The sequence below is a fragment of the Hemibagrus wyckioides genome, linkage group LG10 (assembly GCF_019097595.1).
Source record: "Hemibagrus wyckioides isolate EC202008001 linkage group LG10, SWU_Hwy_1.0, whole genome shotgun sequence".
In the NCBI taxonomy this organism is placed as follows: Eukaryota; Metazoa; Chordata; class Actinopteri; order Siluriformes; family Bagridae; genus Hemibagrus; species Hemibagrus wyckioides.
Window position 1 is genome coordinate 25664109 of NC_080719.1, and position 24661 is coordinate 25688769.

Genomic DNA, 24661 nt, shown 5'->3' on the forward strand with positions numbered 1-24661 from the left:
AACCACATGGCAATCAGCTTTGCTTGGGCAGCTTATTTATCTCCCTCTTTTGAATGAGAGCTGGACATGTTTCAGTCTGTTCTGTCCTGATGTTGGAGGACAGATGTCATAATAAGAGAGTAAATACTGCTTATGAAAACAAACACAATTCAGGTTTAACAGGAGTCACTGAGCATCCTGCAGGACTTTCTAACCAGTAGGTTATTTCAATCGGTGATACAAAATTAAAACTATTATACCAGCTGGAATTCTTAGTGATCACACACACACACACACACACACACACACACCTGGGTTTCCATTAAAAACCTTTAGTGTTCACTGCAGTGTAAATATGTAAGTCTCAGCAAGTTTGAAGACATTCACATTCTCTGTATGGCAAAATATTTCTGAATCCAGGTCAATAATAAATCCTAAAGATTAATCCTAACAAAGACATTAATAAAAAGCAGCAATGATTCAACCCTACACCATGTCCTACAGCATCCACCTCTGTAATCACCCTCCTCCAGCCTGTGTGCTGTAAGATGTGTCAGGCTTGGACTGAATTGTGTTACGATGTGAGGGCGAGTGACCCCTGACCCCTGATGTGAAAAACACACCTTTGCACGCCTCCAGTTGGCCTGTCAGTACTTTCCTGATCTCGGACACCCACGTGTTCTTCACGTCCATGGAGGAGGCCTGCGAGAGAATGCAAATAGACTCACTCAGTGATTCAGTGCAGAAGCCTGAGAGTCAACAGTGTCCCCCAGTGGTTCAGGAGGGGAATTAAATGTGAGCTGTAAGAAGCTGGGAGTGGGTGCAGGTGGTGGTGTGGTGGTGTGTGGGTGTGCTGTTTGTGCATGCCTGGGCTCAGTCTACTTTTTGAATTTATTTGAAAGTCAAATCTTGCAGTAGAGACAAAAGACACACACGCACACACACACACACACACACACACACGCCTGCACATGCACACACACAAAACATCTAGAAAATCCAGAAATAAACACGATCGTTCATGACTGAGGATTCAAACAGCAAAATGCTTTCTCATGTCTTATTCCAGCCCTCACCTGAATGATGTAGACTTCCTCTCTTCCATTGTACCAGATTTCAAATTTCTTGGCGTCTCCTTTCACATTCTCTGTGATTCCTACAGCACTCATCTGCCACACAACACATCAGACATGTCCTTCTATGAGTATAGCTCACTTCTCTATTTATAGAACAAAGCATTCATTGTGGAGGACCTGCACGCTTTTACTGAAAGAAATCTGACAGTTTCCTGAGACATTATAACATTACTCGAACCCAGACATGGATAAATCATTATTAATTATCAACACCACTGAAGGGAAGTATCAAAGATTTTATTTATAGGAAAAAAATAAATGATTAGTGTAGGACAACCTTCCAGAATATGAGCTCAGTGACAGAAACCATGAATTTTTTGATGAAGCCTGTGTGATGCTTCATTACTTTCAAGGGCTAAAAACTTAACACACTGCTCCCTGGTTTGAAAAGAGGCATGGCGTTTCTCTTCGCTTCTCCTAACCTCAAGCTGAAACTCACATCATTTATAAAGACCTAGAGAAAAACTTATCAGTTAAACAGAAGGATAACATCATCATAAGTTTCAATTCCTACAAAGAAAAAAAAATTCAGTACTTTATCAGGAATTTCGTCCTCATCAGGAAAGAAATAATGACACGGTCTGTGGATGATTCCTTTATTTCTAGGTATAGAAGTTGCTAAGGCAAGCTGCTACAAAGATAAAATCAAGTGTGTGGAGAAGATGTGGTTGTACTTCATCAGTTATAATTACGTCTAATGACGTGAAATCTTTGTAAAAACAGATTAGTTCCTGTTATCTTTCACACCAGAACATAGCTGTCATACCAGTCATTTGTTCCCTCAGCAGGTCATGAAAATCAGCAGCGTAGCCATAACTACTAACCAGAGCTGTGGTTCTAGAAAATTAATCAATGAATCAGAATCGAGCGTTCAGTTTTACCTTCATCTTCATCAACAGGAACGACATGAAGTGGATTAAAATGTATTACTACACTTCTATATTAAGTTATAATTAAATATTTAGTTATAAATATTGTAGTTTTTATTATTCACCAATCCTCATGTCTCTAGCTAGCTAGCTAGCAGGTAAAGCTGCTATAACTATCCTTAGCTATGTTCATTTGCCCTTCGACTGAAGCATGGAAACGAAAGACACATTAGAGCTGATGGGATGTTCAGAATATACTTCATGTTGTTCAGTGTGGCTTCTAAAGTAAACCTAGTGTTCTGTAGGGAGGAAGTACATATACTGTGTTTTACTCCATTTTAGTTTGGTATTTTGGGATGTATCAGTGTCTCGAAACAGAAATCGAAATCACGTGCTTTGAGCCTGTTTTCATGATCTAATTCCTGTTTGTAAATGTCACAAATGAAGATTTAATCAAAGGCAAGACAACGTTCGTACCTTCAGAGAATGTTTGAAACTGTAGGACGGTGATTTCTCATGGCCATCCGAGTTCTCCTCACGCTTCTTGCAGAACAGGATCATCTTATTGTACAAGAAGAGATGTCTCTGCATGGGCTTAAAGCGAGCCAAGTCCTTCACTTTATTGTGACCTTTTTTATGGTCTGTCCACACGTTGAAAGAGCCTTGCATTAGCAGTTTACCCAGATCATTCAAATTACCCTAGATAGGAGAGATACCATCACCATTATGTACTTCCTCTAGCACAGGGTGTGACACTGCAGAAGTAACGACATACACACGGCTGTTTTAGTCGTATCATGTTAAAAGCGAACTTTTACATGCAAATACCTCGAAGCCAGTGATGGCAATTTGGTGCATTGAATCATTGACAGATTTTATAATATCCAACATGGTGGCCAGAGCTTCCTCTAGTTCCGCTGTACCCTCGGAGTTCTTGCTGCATTTCAGCATCTCCTATAAAACACATACACATACAATACGACATCAGAGATCTAAAGTCCAGATAATGAAGTCATCAAAAAAAAAAAAAAAACCCCGGCGCATTACCTTCAGCAGTAACTGGTACTTGGTGATTCTCTGAACAGGTTTCAGCAGGTACGCATCTAACGAGAGTTTGTGGTCCAACCGTTTTTGGCATTCCTGTATCAAAAGGAAGCATTACACGTGTCTAATGATATACAAAAGCAATGAGAAGAGAATTGTGAAGGCAAAGTGGAAGAATTCAGGTCTTACCTGAAAGAACAGACTGTCCCCACACTGCCTCCAGAGAGCCTCAGACCGAGGTTTATTTTGGCAGTATTTCTCATAGATCTGCAACTCTTCTTTCTGTGGGACAGCAAAGCCAGACAGCCTTTCATTTCCAATCTAAGCAATATCCTAGAGCCTAGAGTCAGTGCATGGCCTGCGGCAGGGCTGCTTTCATCGAAGCCTTACGGTATTACTCACTCGTTTCAAGAAGCATGTTCCCACTAACTCTGGCTTCTCCACACAATTTTCCAGCTCTTTGAGAAATGTCCTGCACAAAAAAAGAAAGACAAGTGGAAGAACTAAGGACATGAGAGTGAGAAGTGTTCAAATGTCATTACATCGTGAAATAAATAAAAAATCACAGCGCTTATGTTAAAGGAAAATAATCAAGAAAGGGGCGGGGTTCCCCAGGAACAGCAGGTCTTGAAATATTTCATTACTTACATTAAATAAAACTGTACTGTATTTTGCCAAGGGTTTTTATTAATGATGTCATTTTTATCTGTTTAATCTTCTGTAGCATCTGTGAAACACCTTCCTGTTTCCAACGAATGAAGTAATAAAACCATGTTGTTTAACAATTCTATGCTATAAAGTGTAATTAAATTATTTGAGAATATAAACCCAAAATCCTCAGCTCTACCTCAGAGTTTAGTTTGATTCATTAATTGATTCCTAAAACGAATCCCGACGTGTAGACACGTGTAAATATGCTGGCAGTAGATGAGCACCGAGACAAAAGCATTGGGAGACTACACATTAGTTTTAGAATGAGTATTGGTGTTACTTCTTATTTTCTTTTTAAATAAAATGTGAATAAATGAATTGTGAGAGATTATGTCCCTTTAAAGACTCACAAAAGTTTCAGGCCTCTGATCTAATGTGATAATTATGGAATTATTATCAGATTACATCATAATGCACAAAAGGTGAGAGGTGAGATAGCGGGTAAAGCTTGCACTACAAGTTAAGTCACTAACGGCATCTAAATGTGAAAAAAGAAAAGAGCCTAGAGGCTCATGTAATCCTTTAAATGTGTGCATATCGTGCCTTGGCTCCTGCTTGTTTATTTCAGGCTTAAGTACTTTCATCTCAAGTTGCATCCACAATAGGCAAAACTGAAACCCACTAAACAGGTGAGGAATTTTTAAAAGAAGCTTGTGTATTGGGTTTTTCACTAGTGCTATTCCAGCACATTCGACTGTGAGCATGATTATGAAGCTCAGATTTCATCCAGCAGGTTTAGTCGAAGTTAAGTTAGGTGCAGCTCAAGATATAAAACTTGCTCAAAAGTAGTTTATCAAACGCAAACATTCAGCTATTTGACTGAACTACACGATATGGCCAAGGTTTGTGAACACCGGGACCATCACATCTGTTTGTGCTTGTTGAACATCTCATTCCAGCCCTCCTTATTTGCTGAATCAGCCTCCACCCTTCAGGCTTTCCTCTAGATGTTGGAGTGTGGCTGTGGGGACTTGTGTTCATTCAGCCACAAGAACATTAGTTAGATCAGGCATGTCTGGGTGAGGAGGCCAGGGGCACGGCCAATGTTCCACTTCGACCCAGTGGTGTTCAGATCAGGGCTCTGTGAACGCCACTCGAGTTCTTCTACTCCAAGCTTGACAATCCGTGTCTATAAGGAGTTTGCTTTTGTCACACTGGAACAGGTTTGGGACCCATAGTTCAAGTGAAGAGAAATTAAAATACCAGAGCAAACAGGAACAAAATAATCTATACAATAATGTCATTCTGCCATTAGTCTGGGGAAAGACCGTGATGGTCATGTGATTAATAAACAGATCAGATCTGCAGTGTGATATAAAAGAAAACGACTGCAGAGGGCTGACTATTAAAAGAACCCAAGACTGGAAGGTCTGCATGCTCCTTTCATAACAACTGCTTCTCAACCTTAAAGATTAAAAGTGGTGCCCATGTTAGAGGCCTGTGAACAAAAGCCATTGCACTTGACTGCTGCACTTGATAAAATCTGTGCAATCATGTAGGATGTTTCAACCCGCAGAAACTGAGCTGATGGTACAGTGATCTTCTGAAAGATTAGAGAAAAGGTTGATCTTGTTTGTTAAAGCGTTGAAAAAACCCCAAAAAGACACTGCATTCCAACATGAAAAACACACTCCAACTGTACAGCAGGGACAGCAGAGTATAACGGTGTGTGTCCTCTGGGATGGCCGGTAATTACTGCGGGATCAACAAATTCCGGACGAATCAGGAGAATGTACAACAAAATGTCACAGCAATTTAGACCGGCCAAATCCGAGTCCTGACCTCAATCCCGCTGAAAACCTGTGACACGTGATCCGAAGCAGGCTATTCAAACAAAACATACAAGGCAACACGGACAAACTGAAACACTTTCGCCCTTATAAAGAGAAATTAATGGAGCATTTTGTAAATAATGTCAGTGTAAATGGGGCAGATACACTGTACGTTTTCAAACTTCATACAATTTCATGTCAGTGCAAGGGAAAAATCACAGCGATTCATTTACAGCTGCAAGACTTAAGTACGATTTCCGTGATCTTTCCAACACCCTTTTCCTCTTATTTAGCTTTGTGCCCTCGAGTGATTAAATACTATTCCATGAAAAACACATGATCTAAGCTAAATTTATATATAAGAGTTATATTTGGGCGCACATTATGGATGTAGATTTCTAGCTAGAGCATGAGAAATATTTAATAATAAATGTAATTAATTACTTGAATTTAGTAAGTACTTTAATTTAGGAGCGTAGAAAGAATTTCTCACATTTTGGGTTCACGTGATCGTAATCAGGTACAAAATAAATACGCTGCAATTTAAAGCATCAGCTTTACGTTCAAGAATATACTGTATATGTATAGGTTTACAAGAACCCACTTTACAGTTTTGCACATTTTTCAGCACTATTCTGTCTGTATTGTGTATTTTGTGTATTTTGTGTTATGTGTCCTGTCCTGTAGTTTTGTATTGTCTGTTTGCGCTGTCTTTTTGTCCTGCATTGTTTCCACTAGGTTACACACCATGCACTTTATGTGGCTAGGACAACTTACTTTTAGTCCTTAGCTCTGTGGTGTTGTGTTGTTTTTGTGGCTCTATGTTGTTGTGGTGTTTTCTGTAGCACCAGGGTCCTGGAGAAACCTGGTTTTATTTCACCATGTACTGTGTCAGCTACATGTGCTTGAAATAGCAAGAAAAGCTTCTGGACTTGACTTAAAGAAACCACAAGAGCTGCATGATCGTGTTGTTGAGCATCTTCATACCATCAGGATTTCTCATTATATGTTCTATATAATGGACATTACATTAATGATGTCTCTGTTTGCATCTCTAGTTGTTGTTAGAGCAGTGAAGGGAGGGAATGTACAGAGATTACAATATCACGCAATTTAAATATATTCAGGTTTTTACCTCATATAACCTCAGAAACACTTTGCTTACTCTGATTATGAACCATATCTTGTTTCTTTAGATTCTCTACATACCCACACACCCCTTCTTTTTCACCCTAACTGGATCAGCTGCTAATTTCCCCCCACATGGGACATGTGTCCATCAGGACTATTTCTCTGGTTGAGGTATGCTGACTCTTAACACTTGTGTGTGTGTGTGTGTGTGTGTGTCTGTGTGTGTATGCAATGCAGTTATTACTATTATTATTCACTATTTATTACTATATTTATTACTACAGCTAGTACTTACATTTTTGTCCTCTGCATCCTGTAATGATGAAACGTATCAAAGACACTTCTTTATTACGCCCTTAAAAGAGGACCAATTACAACTAGCAAAATTCATTTGCATCCCAAAAAGATTATTGTTTAAACAACAAGGCCAAGTCTACAAACAATAGCTTTTAAATTAAACCTAATTACCTTTTCACGCCAAAGAACGGCCAGATAATTTGTGCTTTTAAAAAATAACACACACCTTACTCTAACTCTGGAGTTCACGGTAAAGCATGACATGAATTTCTTCTCATTAACTCCAAATGTCATCTCAAGTTTATATTTTTTCACAAAGTGTATGGATCCAATGTCTTGACCACTAGATATCAGGTGGATGTTTAAATGGCTTGAAATGTTTTACAGTGTGTGCTTTCATTTTCATGTGTGCACATTTCTCCAGTTATTTCCTGGATATGTGCTCTGATTTCACCTCCGCAGGAACAGGTACAGACCATACGCAAATGAGGGTGAAATAAATTGTGCTAATCAGACGATCTGTATGGTGGAAGAACCAGTCCCTCTCTGCTTGCCTTACATACTTTTAACCTGATCAGTCATCAGAAAAATGGTTAAATGTTTGACCACGCAAAACAAAACATATTAGAGTGTGTTAATAAACAGAAGTTGAGAATATATACACACACATACCTAAAGAGAAGGTTTAAACAAGAAATACATGAAGTAGAACAGGAGAGAGAAGATGAGTTTGTTTAAGGAGAATAACTGCCGAGTTTTCTGATCCTACCGTACATAAACCTCTACATAAAAAAGTGGACAAATAGCAGGAGCTGGTCTATTTTAGGGCACGCGGTCATTTAGCTCATGACAGGAATGTAGAGAGCATGTGTGTGAAACAGTTGGCACAGATGGAAACTCGAGTTGAGCTTGTGGTTAAAGCCAAGGTGACTTCATGTGAACGTGCTTGATTGTGTAACTTCTCCTCGATTTACGAATCAGTTCTTACCTGTTATGAAAGTCGTAGATGTCGGCGAGATTGCCAAAGAGCACATCCTTCTTGTTTTCCAACACAGGTGGTATTAGATGCGTCATTTCTGAATTATCCAGTGCTGCAGCATAGCCCTAGGAGGAAAAACCACAGTGGCTTGTGTGTGTCATCAGTTTTCTTTATTTTTCCTAACAGTAAATTCTGCTGATCTGCCTAGAGGAAATTCTGTTTGGTTTCAGGTGTTTACAAACGGTTGAGTGGAACTGAACTGAGTCACTTTCAGGTTAAACCAGACCAGTATCTGTAGCAAGAATCTTTCTCAGGGATATTTCTTCCATAAAGAAAGACGGTGCTGTGAAGACCACAGCGACCGTACAGGCTTATGGATTTGCTATGTAAAATCTATTGAAGTGTTTTGCATATGGCCGTCTCATACCCGTACTGGACAGAGCACAGTCAGAGGCACAGGGGTAATTCCTGCAGAAAATATGTAGTCTTAAACAGACCAACATACCTCAATTATACTTTGGAGCTCCTCCACATAGAGTCTCTCCGTCTCAATCAGCTCATTCATGATGTGTCTACGGAGAGAAACAGAAAGAGTCTGTGCTTAAAGAGAAAATAAACATACGGAGATAGACGACATTTCTAAAGAACTATCAATGAGGGCAGTGTTGAAGCTCAAAGCCACTTTTTGGTCCACATATCACAATGTGGTGGTCACACTGTAGTGAGAAAGTAAAAGAAAAAGGAGCTTATCTGTCTAAGCACCTGTGGTTTTACAAAGCAGATTCTACCCCAGACCCTCGGGCTATGAGGAGACCTCACATTTACACACGTTTGCACACACATTCACTTGATGTGTTAACTGTGTTAATTTAGCTCTGTGTTGTTGTTTTTTTATCCTCTGTTGTTTTCTATTGCTCCAAAGTCATGGAGGAATGCTGTTCCATTTCATTCCATTTCACTGTCAGCTATGTATGGTTGAAATGACAATAAAAGCTTCTTGACTTGTCTTGACATGAGATCATGTTTCACCTGTGTATTTGCTGACAGAAACCAGATAAACCTGCTCCACTCATCATCTTTCATCTTCAGAAATACGAAGCAGTGTTTTTAGTTAACATACATAAGCACATAGCTCCCAGGGAAATGCTGATCGTCTGGTCTCCTACCAGATCCTGTGTGCAGCGCTGACATGTACGTAAAATCTTCAGGACTAAATAAGAGTGAGGGAGTTACACTGAGGTTCTAAATCAAGTACAAAATACATCCGTAAAAACCATCAAGTGTTCTTTAACACGAGGTATGTATTTATTTTTTATTCACCACACCTTGTTTCAACACCTAGTTCCTTCAACTGCTCAGACAGTAAGAAAGCTGGATCTTTTTAAACACTTTATAGAATGTCTTAACTCCAAGTTAGCTGGACAGTGCAAATAGTGACAGCAACTAAAACTGTTAAATAAATAAATAAATAAATAAATAAATAAATAAATAAGTAAACTGGGTGGCAATAAGCCAACTTTTAAGATCTTTACATTACTGTATGTATTTTCTTGATGTGAGTATATGTAAAAGTTTGCTATGTATTTGTTGAAATAAAAAGTGCTGTTCTTTGCACACATCTCACTGGGTTCACTCCTACACTCCTCTTTCCTCCTGTCAAGGCCAAACATTTAGTGTAATTTTGCTGAGCTTTGTCCATATGACACAAATTCCAAAGTGGACCAAACTCCAGTGTGACATGAGAGGGCTCGGCCCAGCCTCCGTACAGGCCTCCTGTCTGTCTCTCCTCCCCCTGTAATCCTACCCAGATAAAAAGAAGCTCCGGTTCAAGCCTCAGTCACATGTTAACTCAGACTGAGCACACATTTGTGTCAGGATCCTCTCAGGGACAAATTTTTCCTACAGGGATGATGGCTGCTTCACTGGTAAGTCTCACTACTCTATAAACTGGGAAGTGGTTGTTGTTTTTTTTCAGTCTAGTTTACGCAGTACCACACACACAATGTGATTCTGTTTAAAATGAACACATTAACTCAGTGGAGAGAACCTCACTGGCATAAAAACACACACGCTGAATGTTTAACTACGAGAAGTTGGACACAGACGTGGCTTTTTATGTGGAAAGTGCAAGCTGTATTGCCCGTGTGTTTTTAGGTAAGATAATGAGAGGGATAAAACTAAAACACAATATCAGCTCTGAGTTGCTGTTCTGTTTCAGAAGATATTCATTCTAAAAACTAAAACCTGTGATATGTCTGCACTTTTTTGAAGTATTGTTGAAGTCACCAGGGTAGTTAAATGTCTAAAAGCAAAACAGAGCAAAAACAAAAGCACAAAGCATTCACGTGGCCGTACAACCAGTCCACCTAGAGACATCCACATCAACCACCTATAATTAAATTTCTTATAAGACTTCCTTGAGCTGCTCATAGTTTCCACTCAGATTGTACAGGATTCATAGTAGACTGAGGCAGTGTGCCGTGTGTGTGTGTGTGTGTGTAATGAGAAAGTATTGACAGTGATAACTTATGTGCTTGAAGTAGTCCTGTACATATTTTTAACCCTGAACACCCCAGGGGAGCATTACTAGTGTGTATACTTCAGCTCCTGTTTAATATCCTAAACTGCTAAATAAATCAGAGTGATGTTTGAGGTGTAGTACTCTACCATCTATTAGAGGCATGATGTGAATCACAAGGTGTCATTACTTACTTTAAAAAGTCCAGGTTAAATGACAGGTCACAATTTCAAATGGTCAGAAGCTAATTAATGTTAAAATTCAGTATACAGTAAATACATGTAGGTAAATGTTCAGCATCAGTGTGGGAGAGGAGTGTGAGATTGTCAGGAACTGTTAGCAAGCTGTCAAAGAATGTATTTATTTATTTTTTTAACACACCTACTTAATACTATTTTTAAACCATGTGAGCAACATGTTAATGTATAAACCCTTTTTATGACATATTAACAACATGATGTGGTGTTAGGTAACAGAAATAATTAAGCACAACATGACCATTCATACATTATTGTTCTGTATATATCGATATGTTAATAGGTTTTAAAGGTTATTTTAAATCAGTAGAGTCACATTTACATTGTAAAGTGCTTGCATAGTGCTTTTATGCATGTCCAGCAGATCTGTACTTTGTCCATTTTTTACTACTCTTTACTGATTATTGCAGAACACACAAAAAGCAAACAGATTTTTGTATTAATAAACCACAGATTGTGATCTGTACAATGAAAAAAATAGCGATCATTTTCTTTTCACAGTCGAGTCGAATGAGGTAGACGTTAATAAACTCATTTTTAGACTGTGTTTATTCAGGTTTCTCTGAATAGTCTCTTCAGTCTCTCAGAGTTAACACCGATGTGCCGTATCAATGTGCAATTTAAGCAGCAAGTCCCGGTGCTGAAAGAGAACAGGTGCATGCAACGGCACAGCACAATAAAACAAAGTGAGCTAAAAAGAATTCAAAGCTCTTCAAACAAACAGGCTGTTTGGGGCCCATTGAAAGATGATTCCTACCTCTATTATTTCAAGCCCATGCTTTTTGGCGGGACCCCATTGTTGCAGGGTCTGCTCTTGGAAAGATTTGCTGTTCTAATGATCTTTTTTGTCCTGGTAATGTCTACACAGCCCTTAACGTGTTTTCATGCACTCTAATCATTAAAGCCTCCTATTGTTTAATACAGCGCTAGTCTGGCTTTTTAACATTTTGACGAGAAGCCCCGTATGAAGCTCTGTGTCTAGTTTACAAACAGTGGTCACAGCAACACTTGGTAAACATTAACCTCTTTTCACTGGTTTACCTAACAGACTTTTGTTGACCAGATAATATCCACATTAAATTATCCAAGATAACACGGCACCCACTGAACACTGGAGTCAGGTTAATAAGCCGGGTCTAAAAAACACCCTGCTATAAACATTTCTCTGTCATGTCATCATTCATCAAGTCTTATATACCAGGCATACAGATGTAGTTTATCACATTTGTCTGAGAATTGAAATAGTACAGATACATGTCAGTCTCTTCTTTCATCTTCAATAAGCTCTTTAATGAAACAATGCTCCTTTCCAGATTGGCGGTCCCAGGGTGCAGAGGTATACGAACAAACTGGGCGAGAATGCTGAGGCACAGAAGACAGAAGTGAACTGATGTAATCTCTGGGTGTAGAAGTCAAGAACGGCGCAATGAGGTCGCACTTGCTTTTTCCTTGCACATTTGCGATGGATGTGTGACTTATAATGGAACTCAGACATGTTCGATCCGAAAGCAGGAATTTAAGCTCGCCTTATAGGACTTGAAGTGAAAGGATCTGGGATTTGTTAATGGTATCAGAATGTTTATGAATTTCAGAAGGGTCCGAAAATGCCAATTCCTACAGCTGATTTTCATGTGCTGTGTCTTCTCCACACTCATCCTGTGCTGGGAGAATGTAGACCATCACGTCGTGAGCCATATAAAGTCCTACTCTTACCGCTACCTGATCAACAGCTACGACTTCATCAACAAGTCCTTTAGCGTGAGCCGTGAAGAAGCTACAAGCTTTGGTAGCTTTCCGTACCTCATAGACCACAAGAACCTATGCAGGGAGAAGGATCTGCTGCTTCTTCTCTTTGTTAAAACCTCCCCGGAAAACTCCGTGAGAAGGCAGGCAATTCGCTCCACGTGGGGTAACCAGACTTACATTAAGAAGGAGCTGCGGGTGAATGTGAAGGTGGTGTTTGTTATGGGTGTCCACCCAGATGGGTACAAACGAGGTGTCATCCAGAAACAGCTCCAGGCTGAGGACCTGATCCATAGAGACTTGGTCCAGCAAGATTTTCTGGACACTTTCCACAACCTGACTGTGAAACTCCTACTGCAATTCCGCTGGGCACATGCCAACTGTGCCCACGCTCGCTTTTTAATGTCTGCCGACGATGACATCTTCGTCCACATGCCCAACCTGGTCCGGTCGCTCCGGCAACTCGGCACTCAGGGTGTTGCGGATCTCTGGGTGGGACACGTTCACCGTGGCGCGCCTCCTGTTCGACGCAAGGACAGCAAATACTACATGCCTGTCCAGATGTACCAATGGTCCTCCTACCCGGACTACACAGCAGGGGCAGGTTATGTAGTGTCCAGGGACGTGGCTGCCAAAATATACCAGGCCACTTTGTCCCTTAACGCTTCTCTCCACATCGATGATGTTTTCATGGGCATCTGTGCAATCACTGTAGGGGTCTCACCCCAGGAACATGTTTACTTCTCAGGTGAGGGGAAAGCCCCCTACCACCCATGCATTTACGAGAAGATGATCACCTCTCATGGACACGCGGACGATATCGGCTATCTTTGGAAGGTCGCAACCGCCCCAGAGGTAAATGGTGTCTCTTCGGGTTTCTTTGGGAAACTCTACTGCACTGCTGTGAAAATCAGCCTGCTTTGTTGGCCTTCCTTTACCATGACCTATTCCTGCAAAGCAGCCTTTTCATGAAGGACTATGAGATTTACTCTGTCCATCAGTATTTAAATGTACATTTTAATGTTAGGCATTTTCCATTTTCTAATTAAAATACCAAACTTATTTACTTAAGCCTTTGTTTACCTCTGTTTTTAGTTTTTCTGTATTAGTTTACTTTAAAGCAGGCCCAATAAAACCCTGTTCTTTAGTTGAGTAATTTGGCAACGAATGAAAGTGCCGTTTAACTTAAAGATATTACATGGCTCCACTTGAAGGTTTTTTTTTTGTTTTGTTTTTGTTATTGTATGAACACTGGGGTTTTTTTTCTTTGATTAGGACTGCTGTTTTAAATTAAACAAACTAAACTACACGCAATCTTTGTATTTGTCTATGCTCTGTCTCCATTACCTGACTTTTCCTGCCCACGCACACACACACACACACACACACACACACACACACAGACTACATCTAATCCTTCCTCCTGCACATTCAAATGCAAGCCAGGACCAAGAATAGTCACTTCCTGTTACTAGAATTTACTGAAACAGTTCTCACAGATCACCTCCTTCTCTCTAAATAATTCCATATGAACCGCAGTAAACGTTTCCTGAATCTGCATTCTTCTCCTTCCCAAGACCTTATGAGGATCTAGACAAAGAGTGACTTGATATCACTGCTTCACGTATTTGTTGAATAAAATAAAAAGTTGGGCTCTAATACTCAAATATACCAATAGTTTCCTACTTCCATTTTCCCACTATTTAATAATTTGAAAGATATATCTAATATAATGGTGGGATTCAACAGATTAAAATAATCCTTAAAAAACCTCTTAATAATGGCTTGAGCATATCTGGAAGAATGTCCAGAAGAGTCGTTAGTGACTGTTAATAAAGAAATATAATCTAAACACAAACCTTCACTTTGCACTACCAGCTTTCTAAAGCAGACATTAATACATTTCCCTATATTCTAAATATTTTCCCTCTGCTGGAATAAAGTAAGTTAATAGGGTTTCTGATATGTATATATGCACATGCATGTCATATAGTTCGTATATGTGTATCTCTGGGTTTAAGACCTGGCTTTGAGACCATGGCTTACCGTCGCCTGCTGGACAGGCTCTCCTCTGTCTCGCTGCTCACCAGAACGTGGCTCGAACCTCCCTGGCTCTCCTCATGCATAACTTCAATCTTAAAACAGAACACAGGAAAGATTTTCTTAGGCAGAGCAAACAGTGCCACATGAGGAGAAGCCTGAGCCCAGGATATCCACCTATTTGATTATATCCAAATCAAGACAACCTGCAACGGAAAGGGCGTGGGATGTACCTTGATGCCACCTTTAGTCTTGCGAATGTTTTTCCTCCTTGCTAGCTCAGTTTCAGAGTTCTGCTTGGTGGAACTATTCTCTGGACCTCTACGGTTTGGGGCTAGACAGAAACACAGACAATCAATACAACACTGGAAAAAATACTGTGGTACAACTGCACAAACATCTCAGTAGGTGGATAACATCTGCGGTGTTAGAAAAAAGAAGACACAAGTTCTGCGAAACTACACATTAAATTTAATGTTAACTACATTTATTTTCCTGTCTGTGGTCTAATGGCGTCAGTGCGGCAGCAACATGCATATAGATGAAAGAATAATGAGGTTTCCTGCAGTTACCAGAACCCGGTGGTCGAGTGCTTTTAGGTGAAGGGCGCTTAGGTGATGATTCAGGACGAGGCGCTACAGGCTGCACAGGTCTGGTTTGCTTGGCAGACAGCTTCTTTAGACTGATGTGTCTCTTTTCATACATCTCCTGAACTTCTTCCAGCCTTTTCAGTGCATTCTGTACATTGATCTGCATGGGACGTTGTTGCATATAAGATTTTTGTTTTATGAAGATTTTATCAATCGTGTGAAAAATAATTAAAGGGAGCATTCAGGATAATTTTACAGCAATGTGATTAGAAATCAATTCCTTATGCATCGATACTCTTTCATTTTTTTTTATTTCTATAGCATTCCTTATGCTTGTTTCCAATAAAAGCATGATTTCTACAATCTCAAATTAGTTCATAGTTATTGCATTTTACATTGATGATGTGATAAAAACAATAACAGCTTTCTTTAGAATGCATTTTGAACAAATAACCATTAATGTCAAAAACTAGAGCATGAGCCTGAGGAAGTCATTTAAGCATTGTATGCAGCAACACGCAAAACATGTACAGTGGATTAAATAAGTATGGAACACCTCACTATTTGTCTCAGTAAATATATTTCTAAAGGTGCTATTGACATGAAATGTTCACCAGATGTTGGTAAGAACCCATGCAGTCCACACATGTGAGGAAATGAAACCATAGACATCCATAAATGAAGTTGTGTGTAATAATGTGAAATGACACAGGGAAAAGATATTGAACATATGAAAAAAAGGAGGTGCAAAAAGGCATTGAAAGCCAAGACACCAGCTGAAATCAATCAGTAGTTAGAAAGCGGTCCTGCCCACTGGTCAGTGCACATTAATATCAGATGGTTCAGTCCCAACTGATGGCCTATAAAAAGGAGTCTCATTACTAAGGTGTCACACATGAAACATCTCATGATGGGTAAAAGCAAAGAGCTCTCTCATGACCTTCACATTCTTATGGTTGCAAAACATACTGATGGTATTGGTTACAGAGGGATTTCAAAACTTCTGAATGTTCCACATTTCACCATAAACCGGCCATAACCGTTATTAGCCGGTATTGTTTCAAAGAAACTGTATGCACACTCACCACGCAAGCCTCCACTGCTGAAGAAAAAGCATGCTGAAGCTCGGTTAAAGTTTGTAGCTGCACATAATTTGGTCAAATGCATGTGTGGACTGCATGGGTTGTTACCAACATCTGGTGAACATTTCATGTCAGTTGCACCTTTAGAAATATATTTACTGAGAAAAACATGTTCAACGCATTTTGATTGAGAATCACACAAGGAGCTCTATTATGAATTATTTATTGCACATTTATCATCAAACTTTCATTTCCTTTTTAGCCCTTTTGTTTCATTCATTTGAGATGTTTGATGTGGTCTCCAGCTTCACGGAACAGCAGCTTTTCACAGTTTTAAAAGCTGTTGCAGTCAGATGCAGGTGCAGTGGTGCTGATGAGATATGAACCAGACCGCACTTTCTGTGTTCAGTCTTCCTTCAGTCTCCTTGTTTGATGTCTAGTTGATAGTTCAAGAATGGTTTGTTACTTTTTCAGGACATTTGATGTATTGTTTATGTCCAGTGCTGGTATAGTTATACAGACTATAATGTTTCCTAAGCTTCAGAATGGTTTGCTTTTCTCCCACAAACATCTCTCTTGTGTTGTTTTATCCTTTTTAACATTAAATGCAGTCTTAAGAGGTGCAACCAGGGTTTAGAACAAGAATAGACATTCAGTGCTATTTATAGTTAATTAATCGAACTGGGGCACACCTGAGCAGCAAGAAACACCTGTCTGTCACATGTTCCAGTACTTTTAAACACAGACAAAATGTGTCATGTTCTAAGTATTAACACATCTAGATGTAAATATCTGGAAATGAAAGCTGAAATACTGATCTATCGGAATTTCAAACCCAAATGCCTTCAGTGTATAACAAAAAAAAATAAGAATTAGCCTTCCATTTCGAACATTTCGGATGTGCCTAGAGACATGAAAATTCTCATGCAGAAGCTCCCCTGTGTTGCACTTCACTCGACCACTGGCAGTTTCACTTCTACCCACAAAAATGAAGCATCTGCCATAAATACTGTCTTGCATCTGCACCTAGCAACCAATCTCCATATACGGAAATTTAAAAAAAGCTACAGACCTTCATGAGGTCTGAGAGAGACATCTCATGTTGGTTGTAGAGGTCTTTCAACTGGCCGAGCTGCTGCTCCTTAGCCGTCTCCATGTACCTCTCAATGTCCCGCAGGGCCGCTTCTGCCCCCTCCTGAGACTGGCACTTATCTACAGCCTGAGAGGCCAGCAGGTACACGCCATTCTCACACCAGTGTTTCACCTGCACACATACACAAAACACACACTGGAATCATATTCTGGTCATACTTGTAGAGAACAAAGCCATAATAATGTCTTTAATTATAGAAAAAGTGCAAGACAGAGTGATTCATTTGTGTTGTTTGGGTTCAGCATGGCATGAAGTCGGTTGATCGAAGTGACACTGACAATTCATTCCATTGAGCAGGTGTGACAATAGCATTTCTCTTTCATGCTGACAAACGAGACACAAGCGATGAGCCGTAACACGTCCTTCATAAATCACTCTTTCATCCACGGGATATACACAGATCTAATAGCCGTCTCATAAAATGTTTGGTTTACATTACAAATCACGTGCAAATCTCGAGTGTCAGAAGGCATTAAACTGATGAGGTGAAATCTTCCCACCAACCTTTTCTATCCATGTATGGATCTCCAGTGATTTGGACAGGACGTCATATTTTTTTTTGGCTTCGTTGCTGAAGTCGTCACAAATGCGCCGCAGCTCCACGCACTTGGGCCGGATGGAGTCCACCGCATAGTGGTTGCTCTGGATTAACTGATCACCATGCAGAGCATGTAGCTGTGCCTTCTCCAAAGATTCCTGTCAGACGCATCACATGTTATAAAATCTTCAGCTTCCAGTATTTGCCCCTTCATAATACATCTATAACTTAATCTGTAACTTTGTGGGGGCTTCTTGGCATTTTTTAGCATACGTTCACTTACTTTGTTCTGAGGTGGACAAATACATAGCCCATAGCAGAGAAGTAGGTTTAGCCAAACAGAAAAAAAAGACATTTTTCATCGACTTTCATTTATTTTGTAATGATGATGTGTTCAAATTAATGTTATAACTACTCCACGAGCTTCCCGAAGCTCTGACCTTTTTTTCCCTGTCGAGTCATCTAATATATTTTTCTCTTGTCCATCATTGCTTTATTAAACTGTTTATTGCCTGCACTGCGAGAAAGTGATGAGTCTGACCTGAGCTCTGTCCTGCAGGCTACTCAGTTCAGTTAGCAGCTGCTCAATGCGACCAGCCCCGTCTCCTGTGTCTGAAAGTGTCAGCAAAGTCTCCATCAAGCTGTCCAGAGACAGTTTCACCTTCACACACACACACACACAAAACATAGAGCAGCAGGACATCAGTTACACGCTAAAATACATAAATGTAGGTTCAAAATAAATGCTGTATGAGATGTGGTGTGTGATTACCTCTCTAAAGTCTTGCTCAAAATGTCGTAACTGCAAACACTGCTCTAACTTCAAGTGATGTTTAGACCAGAACTGTTCGAATGCATTTTCAGTCTCATCCAGCTGAGCTAACAACCTGAAATAAACAAAACAAGGACACACAGATGGTTTAGTCACTTTTGTTTTAAACTACATAGCTTTTATTATGTTACTTTTCTTCTTCTTCTTCTTCTTCTTCTTCTTCTTCTTCTTATTATTATTATTATTATTATTATTATATGATGCTCAAATATGCCATTAAACAAAATACTACAGAACAATGTTCCAAATCAATATTAACTCAAATAAGTGCAGGATATAAAGACTGATGTCAATAAACATCTACTCATGTACTTACACTACCGCTTAAAAGTTTGGGATCACTCAAAATAGTTTTCCAAGGAAACACACAGGAAATGACGTGTCAGAGTCAGAAATAATGATTTTGATGGAAATGATGAATGTTTTCTTCAAACTTTGCCTTCATCAAACATAAACCACCTTTTGCAGCAGTTACAGCCTGGACATTCTAGCAGTCAATTTTTCAAGATCATCTGATGAGATTTCACCCCATGCTTCCTGGAGCATCTCCCACAAGATGGATTGGCTGATGGAGTCTTCCTCTGGAGCTGAAATCAAGCTGAAACATGCGAGTGATCCCAAACTTTTCAGCAGTAGTGCATGTACTGTTTTGAACAAAAACAAAAACAAACTTACATTTTCATTTTGACTTTCAAAGTAGCTCTCAAATGTCAAGATGGAAAAAAAAAAGTTCTAGGTTTTGTTGGATTTACCTGTGATTCATACTGGACACAGTCTGCGGTCAGAGACAAGATCACTGCCTCCAACACAAAACCATAAATTCTGCCTTTACAAAATGCATAACCTACAGTGTATAAATAAATAATGTTCACTTATACTATAAATGATCTCTGATCAATTAAAATTAAAATGAAAATCAGTTTTTGTTATAGTACTTGAGTAGGTTGAAACTTAGATACTGATATATATATATACATATAATGAATTCATTAGACCAAAATGACACTGTTTCTCTCCTTTCTGACTATTTCATAAAGTTACTGATAACTTATCTTTATAAAATCATTCCTATCTGTATAAAAGCTCCTCATATCACTGATAGAACAGAAAAGTGTTTGCTTTGTGAATGGTGTATAGACATATGACTTTTTTTTTTAAAAAGTGCTGAAGCTAGAGTATGTTGTGACCTAGTTTGTAATGTGTATGTTTGTAAAATGCCTCCACTGTGTACACCCACTACCCACATCCTTTCAGCCAATGTGTTTGTGGTCCTGGGGTTTGTGAGTCGAGTTTTTAACTCGGGGTAGTTGATGCATTGCCACTTGACACTTTCTGAGTGACCTAAATATCATTAATTTAGTTAAAATGAGACTGTTCAGGTGTGTCCAGCATGCAGACGTAACACTGACATGGTCAGGGCTAGAAAGATCATTTCCATTAGACAAATAATAAATACTAAAAACAAATTAGCTAAAGTAAACAGGTTACAGTAATTATAGTGTATGACAATATACTAACAATGGTTAATAGAGTGATAAACAATAGACAATTATTTGCCCATTAAAGCTGATGATGAAATGGCTGGTAATGTTTTCACTGTATGACGTGATATAATATGGAAAAAAGATTGATATGTTATAATAGGAGACCCCAAAGAAAGCAGAAGAGGTATTTATCACACCTTTCCACTGTGGTGAGATTCTCCATTTCATCAGGATTTAGCTTGTGGTTTTCATTTTTACTAGCCTGATCTTTGATACACGACAGCAGTGTGGTTCCTTGTTTCATGGCCAACTTCAGTTCATCCTGAAACACAGAATAAGAAGAAGCATCATGTTCTGCATCATGTTTATGTGTTTTGTCCTATTTTTCCATGTGCTTTGTTCATTTCTTCTTTTAATGGACAACAACTGGACTTGTACGATTGAGCTCTTGACCACCTGAAGCTTGTTGTGTTTGTCTGTGTGAGCTGTCAGGAGATCTTTGGTACATTGCACGTCATTCGGAAGCTCAGTTTCTGCCAAGTCTGTTCCAAATCTCTGAAGCATCTGGGCTGTGGTTTTCACCGTCACAGCGAAGTTTTCGATGGCCTAGATAGCACAAAATACAGCACACTGTGATCATTTGGGGACGTTTGGACATGTTGTGGCTAGGTTTTAAGGCAGCAAAACTCTTTTCATGAAGATCTCTCTGACTCACTGTGCGATGGTGGATCCACTGACTGTGGCAGTAATGCAGGCTTCCACCTAACTCACAGGTCAGCTGGCCTTTGTCCACATATCCGTGTAGGTCCGACAGGGAATTTAACATGACTATCTACAAGACAAGAAGAGCATGCACAATTCTGTCAGGACTCTGATTTCAACGATCAAATCACCTACACTGTATAACACACATACGGGTCTGCTCATGTGAACACGATAGCATGCTTTGTGTGATAGGACAGGATAATATTGACACTGTGAGAAATTACTGCAGGTACTGTCCGAATTTTTAAAATGCCAAGTCGCTGTTACTCACAATGAATTTCTTTTCTTTTCTACTCTTTCCTCATTTTACAACATGCCTTCACGTATCATGATATTATACCAACCATCATGATGAGCCTATGGTATGTGAATGCAGTTTGTATTGAGTTAAATTTGGTGCTTGAATTTCTGCCCAAGTCACTATATAGTGCTCACGTTTGCAGTAGTGTTAGAAAATACAGCTGAGAATACCGTGTGTAGGACTAAAACATGCTTAGACTTGCAGACCTCATGACTTATTCTCATTTCTGCAACACAGTGTGTCAGTGTCATGCATTACCATCCAAACACACGGCATCTAGAGCATTTCAGAGTGCATCTTGACTGAGCCACACTCAATTTCCTTTTAATATACCCACTTACTCTGAGATGCTTTATACACTGTGGGTTTAGGAGAACACGGATAAAGCATGCTTACCGGTACCTTCATTTTAAAGTCATCACGGTGTAACCGGATGCCAATGTCAGCGATGGTCCTCTGCAGGAACCGTGAGGGTCTCAGGACTAGGACTAGCTGCAGGTTGCCTGGAAATGCCCCCTGTGGGTCATGAAAGAAAAAAACCCCAAAACTCATGCTTTGATCTCCTAGAAGATTCAATGTAATGAATGTATATATGTATTGTCTAACAGTTTTGTACATTTAGGCATATATTTGTTCATATAAACTGCATATGGGAATATCTGGTCTCATATTGCGCATTTAATACCTCTATATTCTGTGTAAATAATTTGCATTGTTGTTTAATTTAACTTATTTAAATACTCTACAGCTGCTATATTTCTTATAATCTCTTAGAACTCTTGTCTGCTGTAACAAAGGAAATTTCCACCCGGCTTTAATGATGCCTTATCCTATCTTTTTTTATCTAAATTGGTGTCAAATATCACAAAATTTGCTAAATCTGCCATAGATACTGTTAGCGGCAGGATCCACCCTGACCCCCGGCACTATGAGGCAATCCTTATTGTTAGCAAACCTAGAAAAGCATCATCTGCTAATATAAAGCTCTGGATAACACTATAACTAACACACTGCCCAGAGAAATGACAAGGGAATTTTTAATTATTTTATTTAATGGACACTCTGTTTAGTCTTGTGTCTTTATCTTGTGTCTGAGTTTCTATTTAACATGATCTTAAAAGGAGCTCCAGTGTTTATAGATGCTAAACAAATCTGACCAAAACAATAACTACCTTTACTTAAATGCAGAAATAGTGTCTGACCATCACTTGTAGCCCGTTAATGACCCTGTTGGATTCTAATTTAAAGTACAATGTTCATTAATTGAAATTATTTTCAAAGTAATTATGGTGCTTTCAATATGCTCTAAATACATGCAGAAATATACAGTATAAGACTGGACTTTATAAGACTGGACTTTATAAGACTGGACTGTATAAGACTGGACTTTATAAGACTGGACTTTATAAGACTGGACTTTATAAGACTGGACTGTATAAGACTAGACTTTATAAAACTGGACTTTATAAGACTAGACTTTATAAGACTAGACTTTATAAGACTGGACTTTATAAGACTAGACTTTATAAGACTAGACTTTATAAGACTAGACTTTATAAGACAGGACTTTATAAGACTGGACTTTCTAAGACTAGACTTTACAAGACTGGACTTTATAAGACTAGACTTTATAAGACTGGACTTTATAAGACTAGACTTTATAAGACTGGACTGTATAAGACTAGACTTTATAAGACTGGACTTTATAAGACTGGACTTTATAAGACTTGACGTTATAAGACTGGACTGTATAAGACTAGACTTTATAAGACTGGACTGTATAAGACTTGACTTTATAAGACTGGACTGTATAAGACTTGACTTTATAAGACTGGACTTTATAAAACTAGACTTTATAAGACTGGACTTTATAAGACTTGACTTTATAAGACTAGACTTTATAAGACTGGACTTTATAAGACTGTACTATATAAGACTAGACTTTATAAGACTGGACTTTATAAGACTGGACTTTATAAGACTGGACTGTATAAGACTAGACTTTATAAGACTGGACTGTATAAGACTAGACTTTATAAGACTGGACTGTATAAGACTGGACTTTATAAGACTTGACTTTATAAGACTGGACTGTATAAGACTAGACTTTATAAGACTGGACTTTATAAGACTAGACTTTATAAGACTGGACTTTATAAGACTAGACTTTATAAGACTGGATTTTATAAGACTAGACTTTATAAGACTGGACTTTATAAGACTTGACTTTATAAGACTGGACTGTATAAGACTAGACTTTATAAGACTGGACTGTATAAGACTAGACTTTATAAGACTGGACTTTATAAGACTAGACTTTATAAGACTGGACTTTATAAGACTTGACTTTATAAGACTAGACTTTATAAGACTGGACTTTATAAGACTGGACTTTATAAGACTAGACTTTATAAGACTGGACTTTATAAGACTGGACTTTATAAGACTGGACTGTATAAGACTAGACTTTATAAGACTGGACTGTATAAGACTAGACTTTATAAGACTGGACTTTATAAGACTAGACTTTATAAGACTGGACTTTATAAGACTTGACTTTATAAGACTAGACTTTATAAGACTGGACTTTATAAGACTAGACTTTATAAGACTGGACTTTATAAGACTGGACTGTATAAGACTAGACTTTATAAGACTGGACTTTATAAGACTAGACTTTATAAGACTGGACTTTATAAGACTAGACTTTATAAGACTGGACTTTATAAGACTGGACTTTATAAGACTGGACTGTATAAGACTAGACTTTATAAGACTGGACTGTATAAGACTAGACTTTATAAGACTGGACTTTATAAGACTAGACTTTATAAGACTGGACTTTATAAGACTTGACTTTATAAGACTAGACTTTATAAGACTGGACTTTATAAGACTAGACTTTATAAGACTGGACTTTATAAGACTGGACTGTATAAGACTAGACTTTATAAGACTGGACTTTATAAGACTAGACTTTATAAGACTGGACTTTATAAGACTAGACTTTATAAGACTGGACTTTATAAGACTGGACTGTATAAGACTTGACTTTATAAGACTAGACTTTATAAGACTGGACTTTATAAGACTAGACTTTATAAGACTGGACTTTATAAGACTAGACTTTATAAGACTGGACTGTATAAGACTAGACTTTATAAGACTGGACTTTATAAGACTGGACTTTATAAGACTTGACTTTATAAGACTGGACTGTATAAGACTAGACTTTATAAGACTGGACTGTATAAGACTAGACTTTATAAGACTGGACTTTATAAGACTGGACTTTATAAGACTGGACTTTATAAGACTTGACTTTATAAGACTAGACTTTATAAGACTGGACTTTATAAGACTGGACTTTATAAGAATAGACTTTATAAGACTGGACTTTATAAGACTGGACTTTATAAGACTGGACTGTATAAGACTAG

At 38.6% G+C, this 24661-nt stretch overlaps 2 protein-coding genes across 11 annotated transcripts in view; one reads left to right on the plus strand and one right to left on the minus strand.

The window, feature by feature from the left end:
- mcf2l2 (MCF.2 cell line derived transforming sequence-like 2) overlaps positions 1-24661 on the minus strand; it is a 74454-nt gene that overhangs the window by 20545 nt on the left and 29248 nt on the right. For 8 of the 9 annotated variants that reach the window (XM_058400517.1, XM_058400525.1, XM_058400522.1 and 5 more), the window contains exons 5-24: positions 21618-21737; positions 20871-20987; positions 20612-20761; positions 20353-20477; positions 18612-18726; positions 18381-18500; positions 17806-17997; positions 17221-17412; positions 15049-15226; positions 14710-14810; positions 14483-14571; positions 8424-8490; positions 7928-8043; positions 3431-3500; positions 3218-3310; positions 3032-3124; positions 2813-2938; positions 2462-2683; positions 1056-1148; positions 603-681 (exon numbers count right to left, since the gene is read on the minus strand). In XM_058400517.1, the coding sequence (XP_058256500.1) occupies positions 603-681; positions 1056-1148; positions 2462-2683; positions 2813-2938; positions 3032-3124; positions 3218-3310; positions 3431-3500; positions 7928-8043; positions 8424-8490; positions 14483-14571; positions 14710-14810; positions 15049-15226; positions 17221-17412; positions 17806-17997; positions 18381-18500; positions 18612-18726; positions 20353-20477; positions 20612-20761; positions 20871-20987; positions 21618-21737 (2458 nt within the window). The remainder of the gene's footprint in view (positions 1-602; positions 682-1055; positions 1149-2461; positions 2684-2812; positions 2939-3031; positions 3125-3217; positions 3311-3430; positions 3501-7927; positions 8044-8423; positions 8491-14482; positions 14572-14709; positions 14811-15048; positions 15227-17220; positions 17413-17805; positions 17998-18380; positions 18501-18611; positions 18727-20352; positions 20478-20611; positions 20762-20870; positions 20988-21617; positions 21738-24661) is intronic. The other variant, XM_058400518.1, reaches the window with a different exon arrangement.
- Positions 9033-13745, plus strand: b3gnt5a (UDP-GlcNAc:betaGal beta-1,3-N-acetylglucosaminyltransferase 5a). 2 transcript variants are annotated; one of them, XM_058400528.1, is made up of 2 exons: positions 9033-9215; positions 12007-13745. In XM_058400528.1, exon 2 carries the CDS (start codon positions 12269-12271, stop codon positions 13406-13408), a length of 1140 nt encoding a protein of 379 aa, XP_058256511.1. In that variant the 5' UTR covers positions 9033-9215; positions 12007-12268; the 3' UTR covers positions 13409-13745. The 2 variants fall into 2 exon arrangements, with proteins under 2 accessions (XP_058256511.1, XP_058256510.1); XM_058400527.1 differs by lacking the exon at positions 9033-9215 and adding an exon at positions 9559-9843.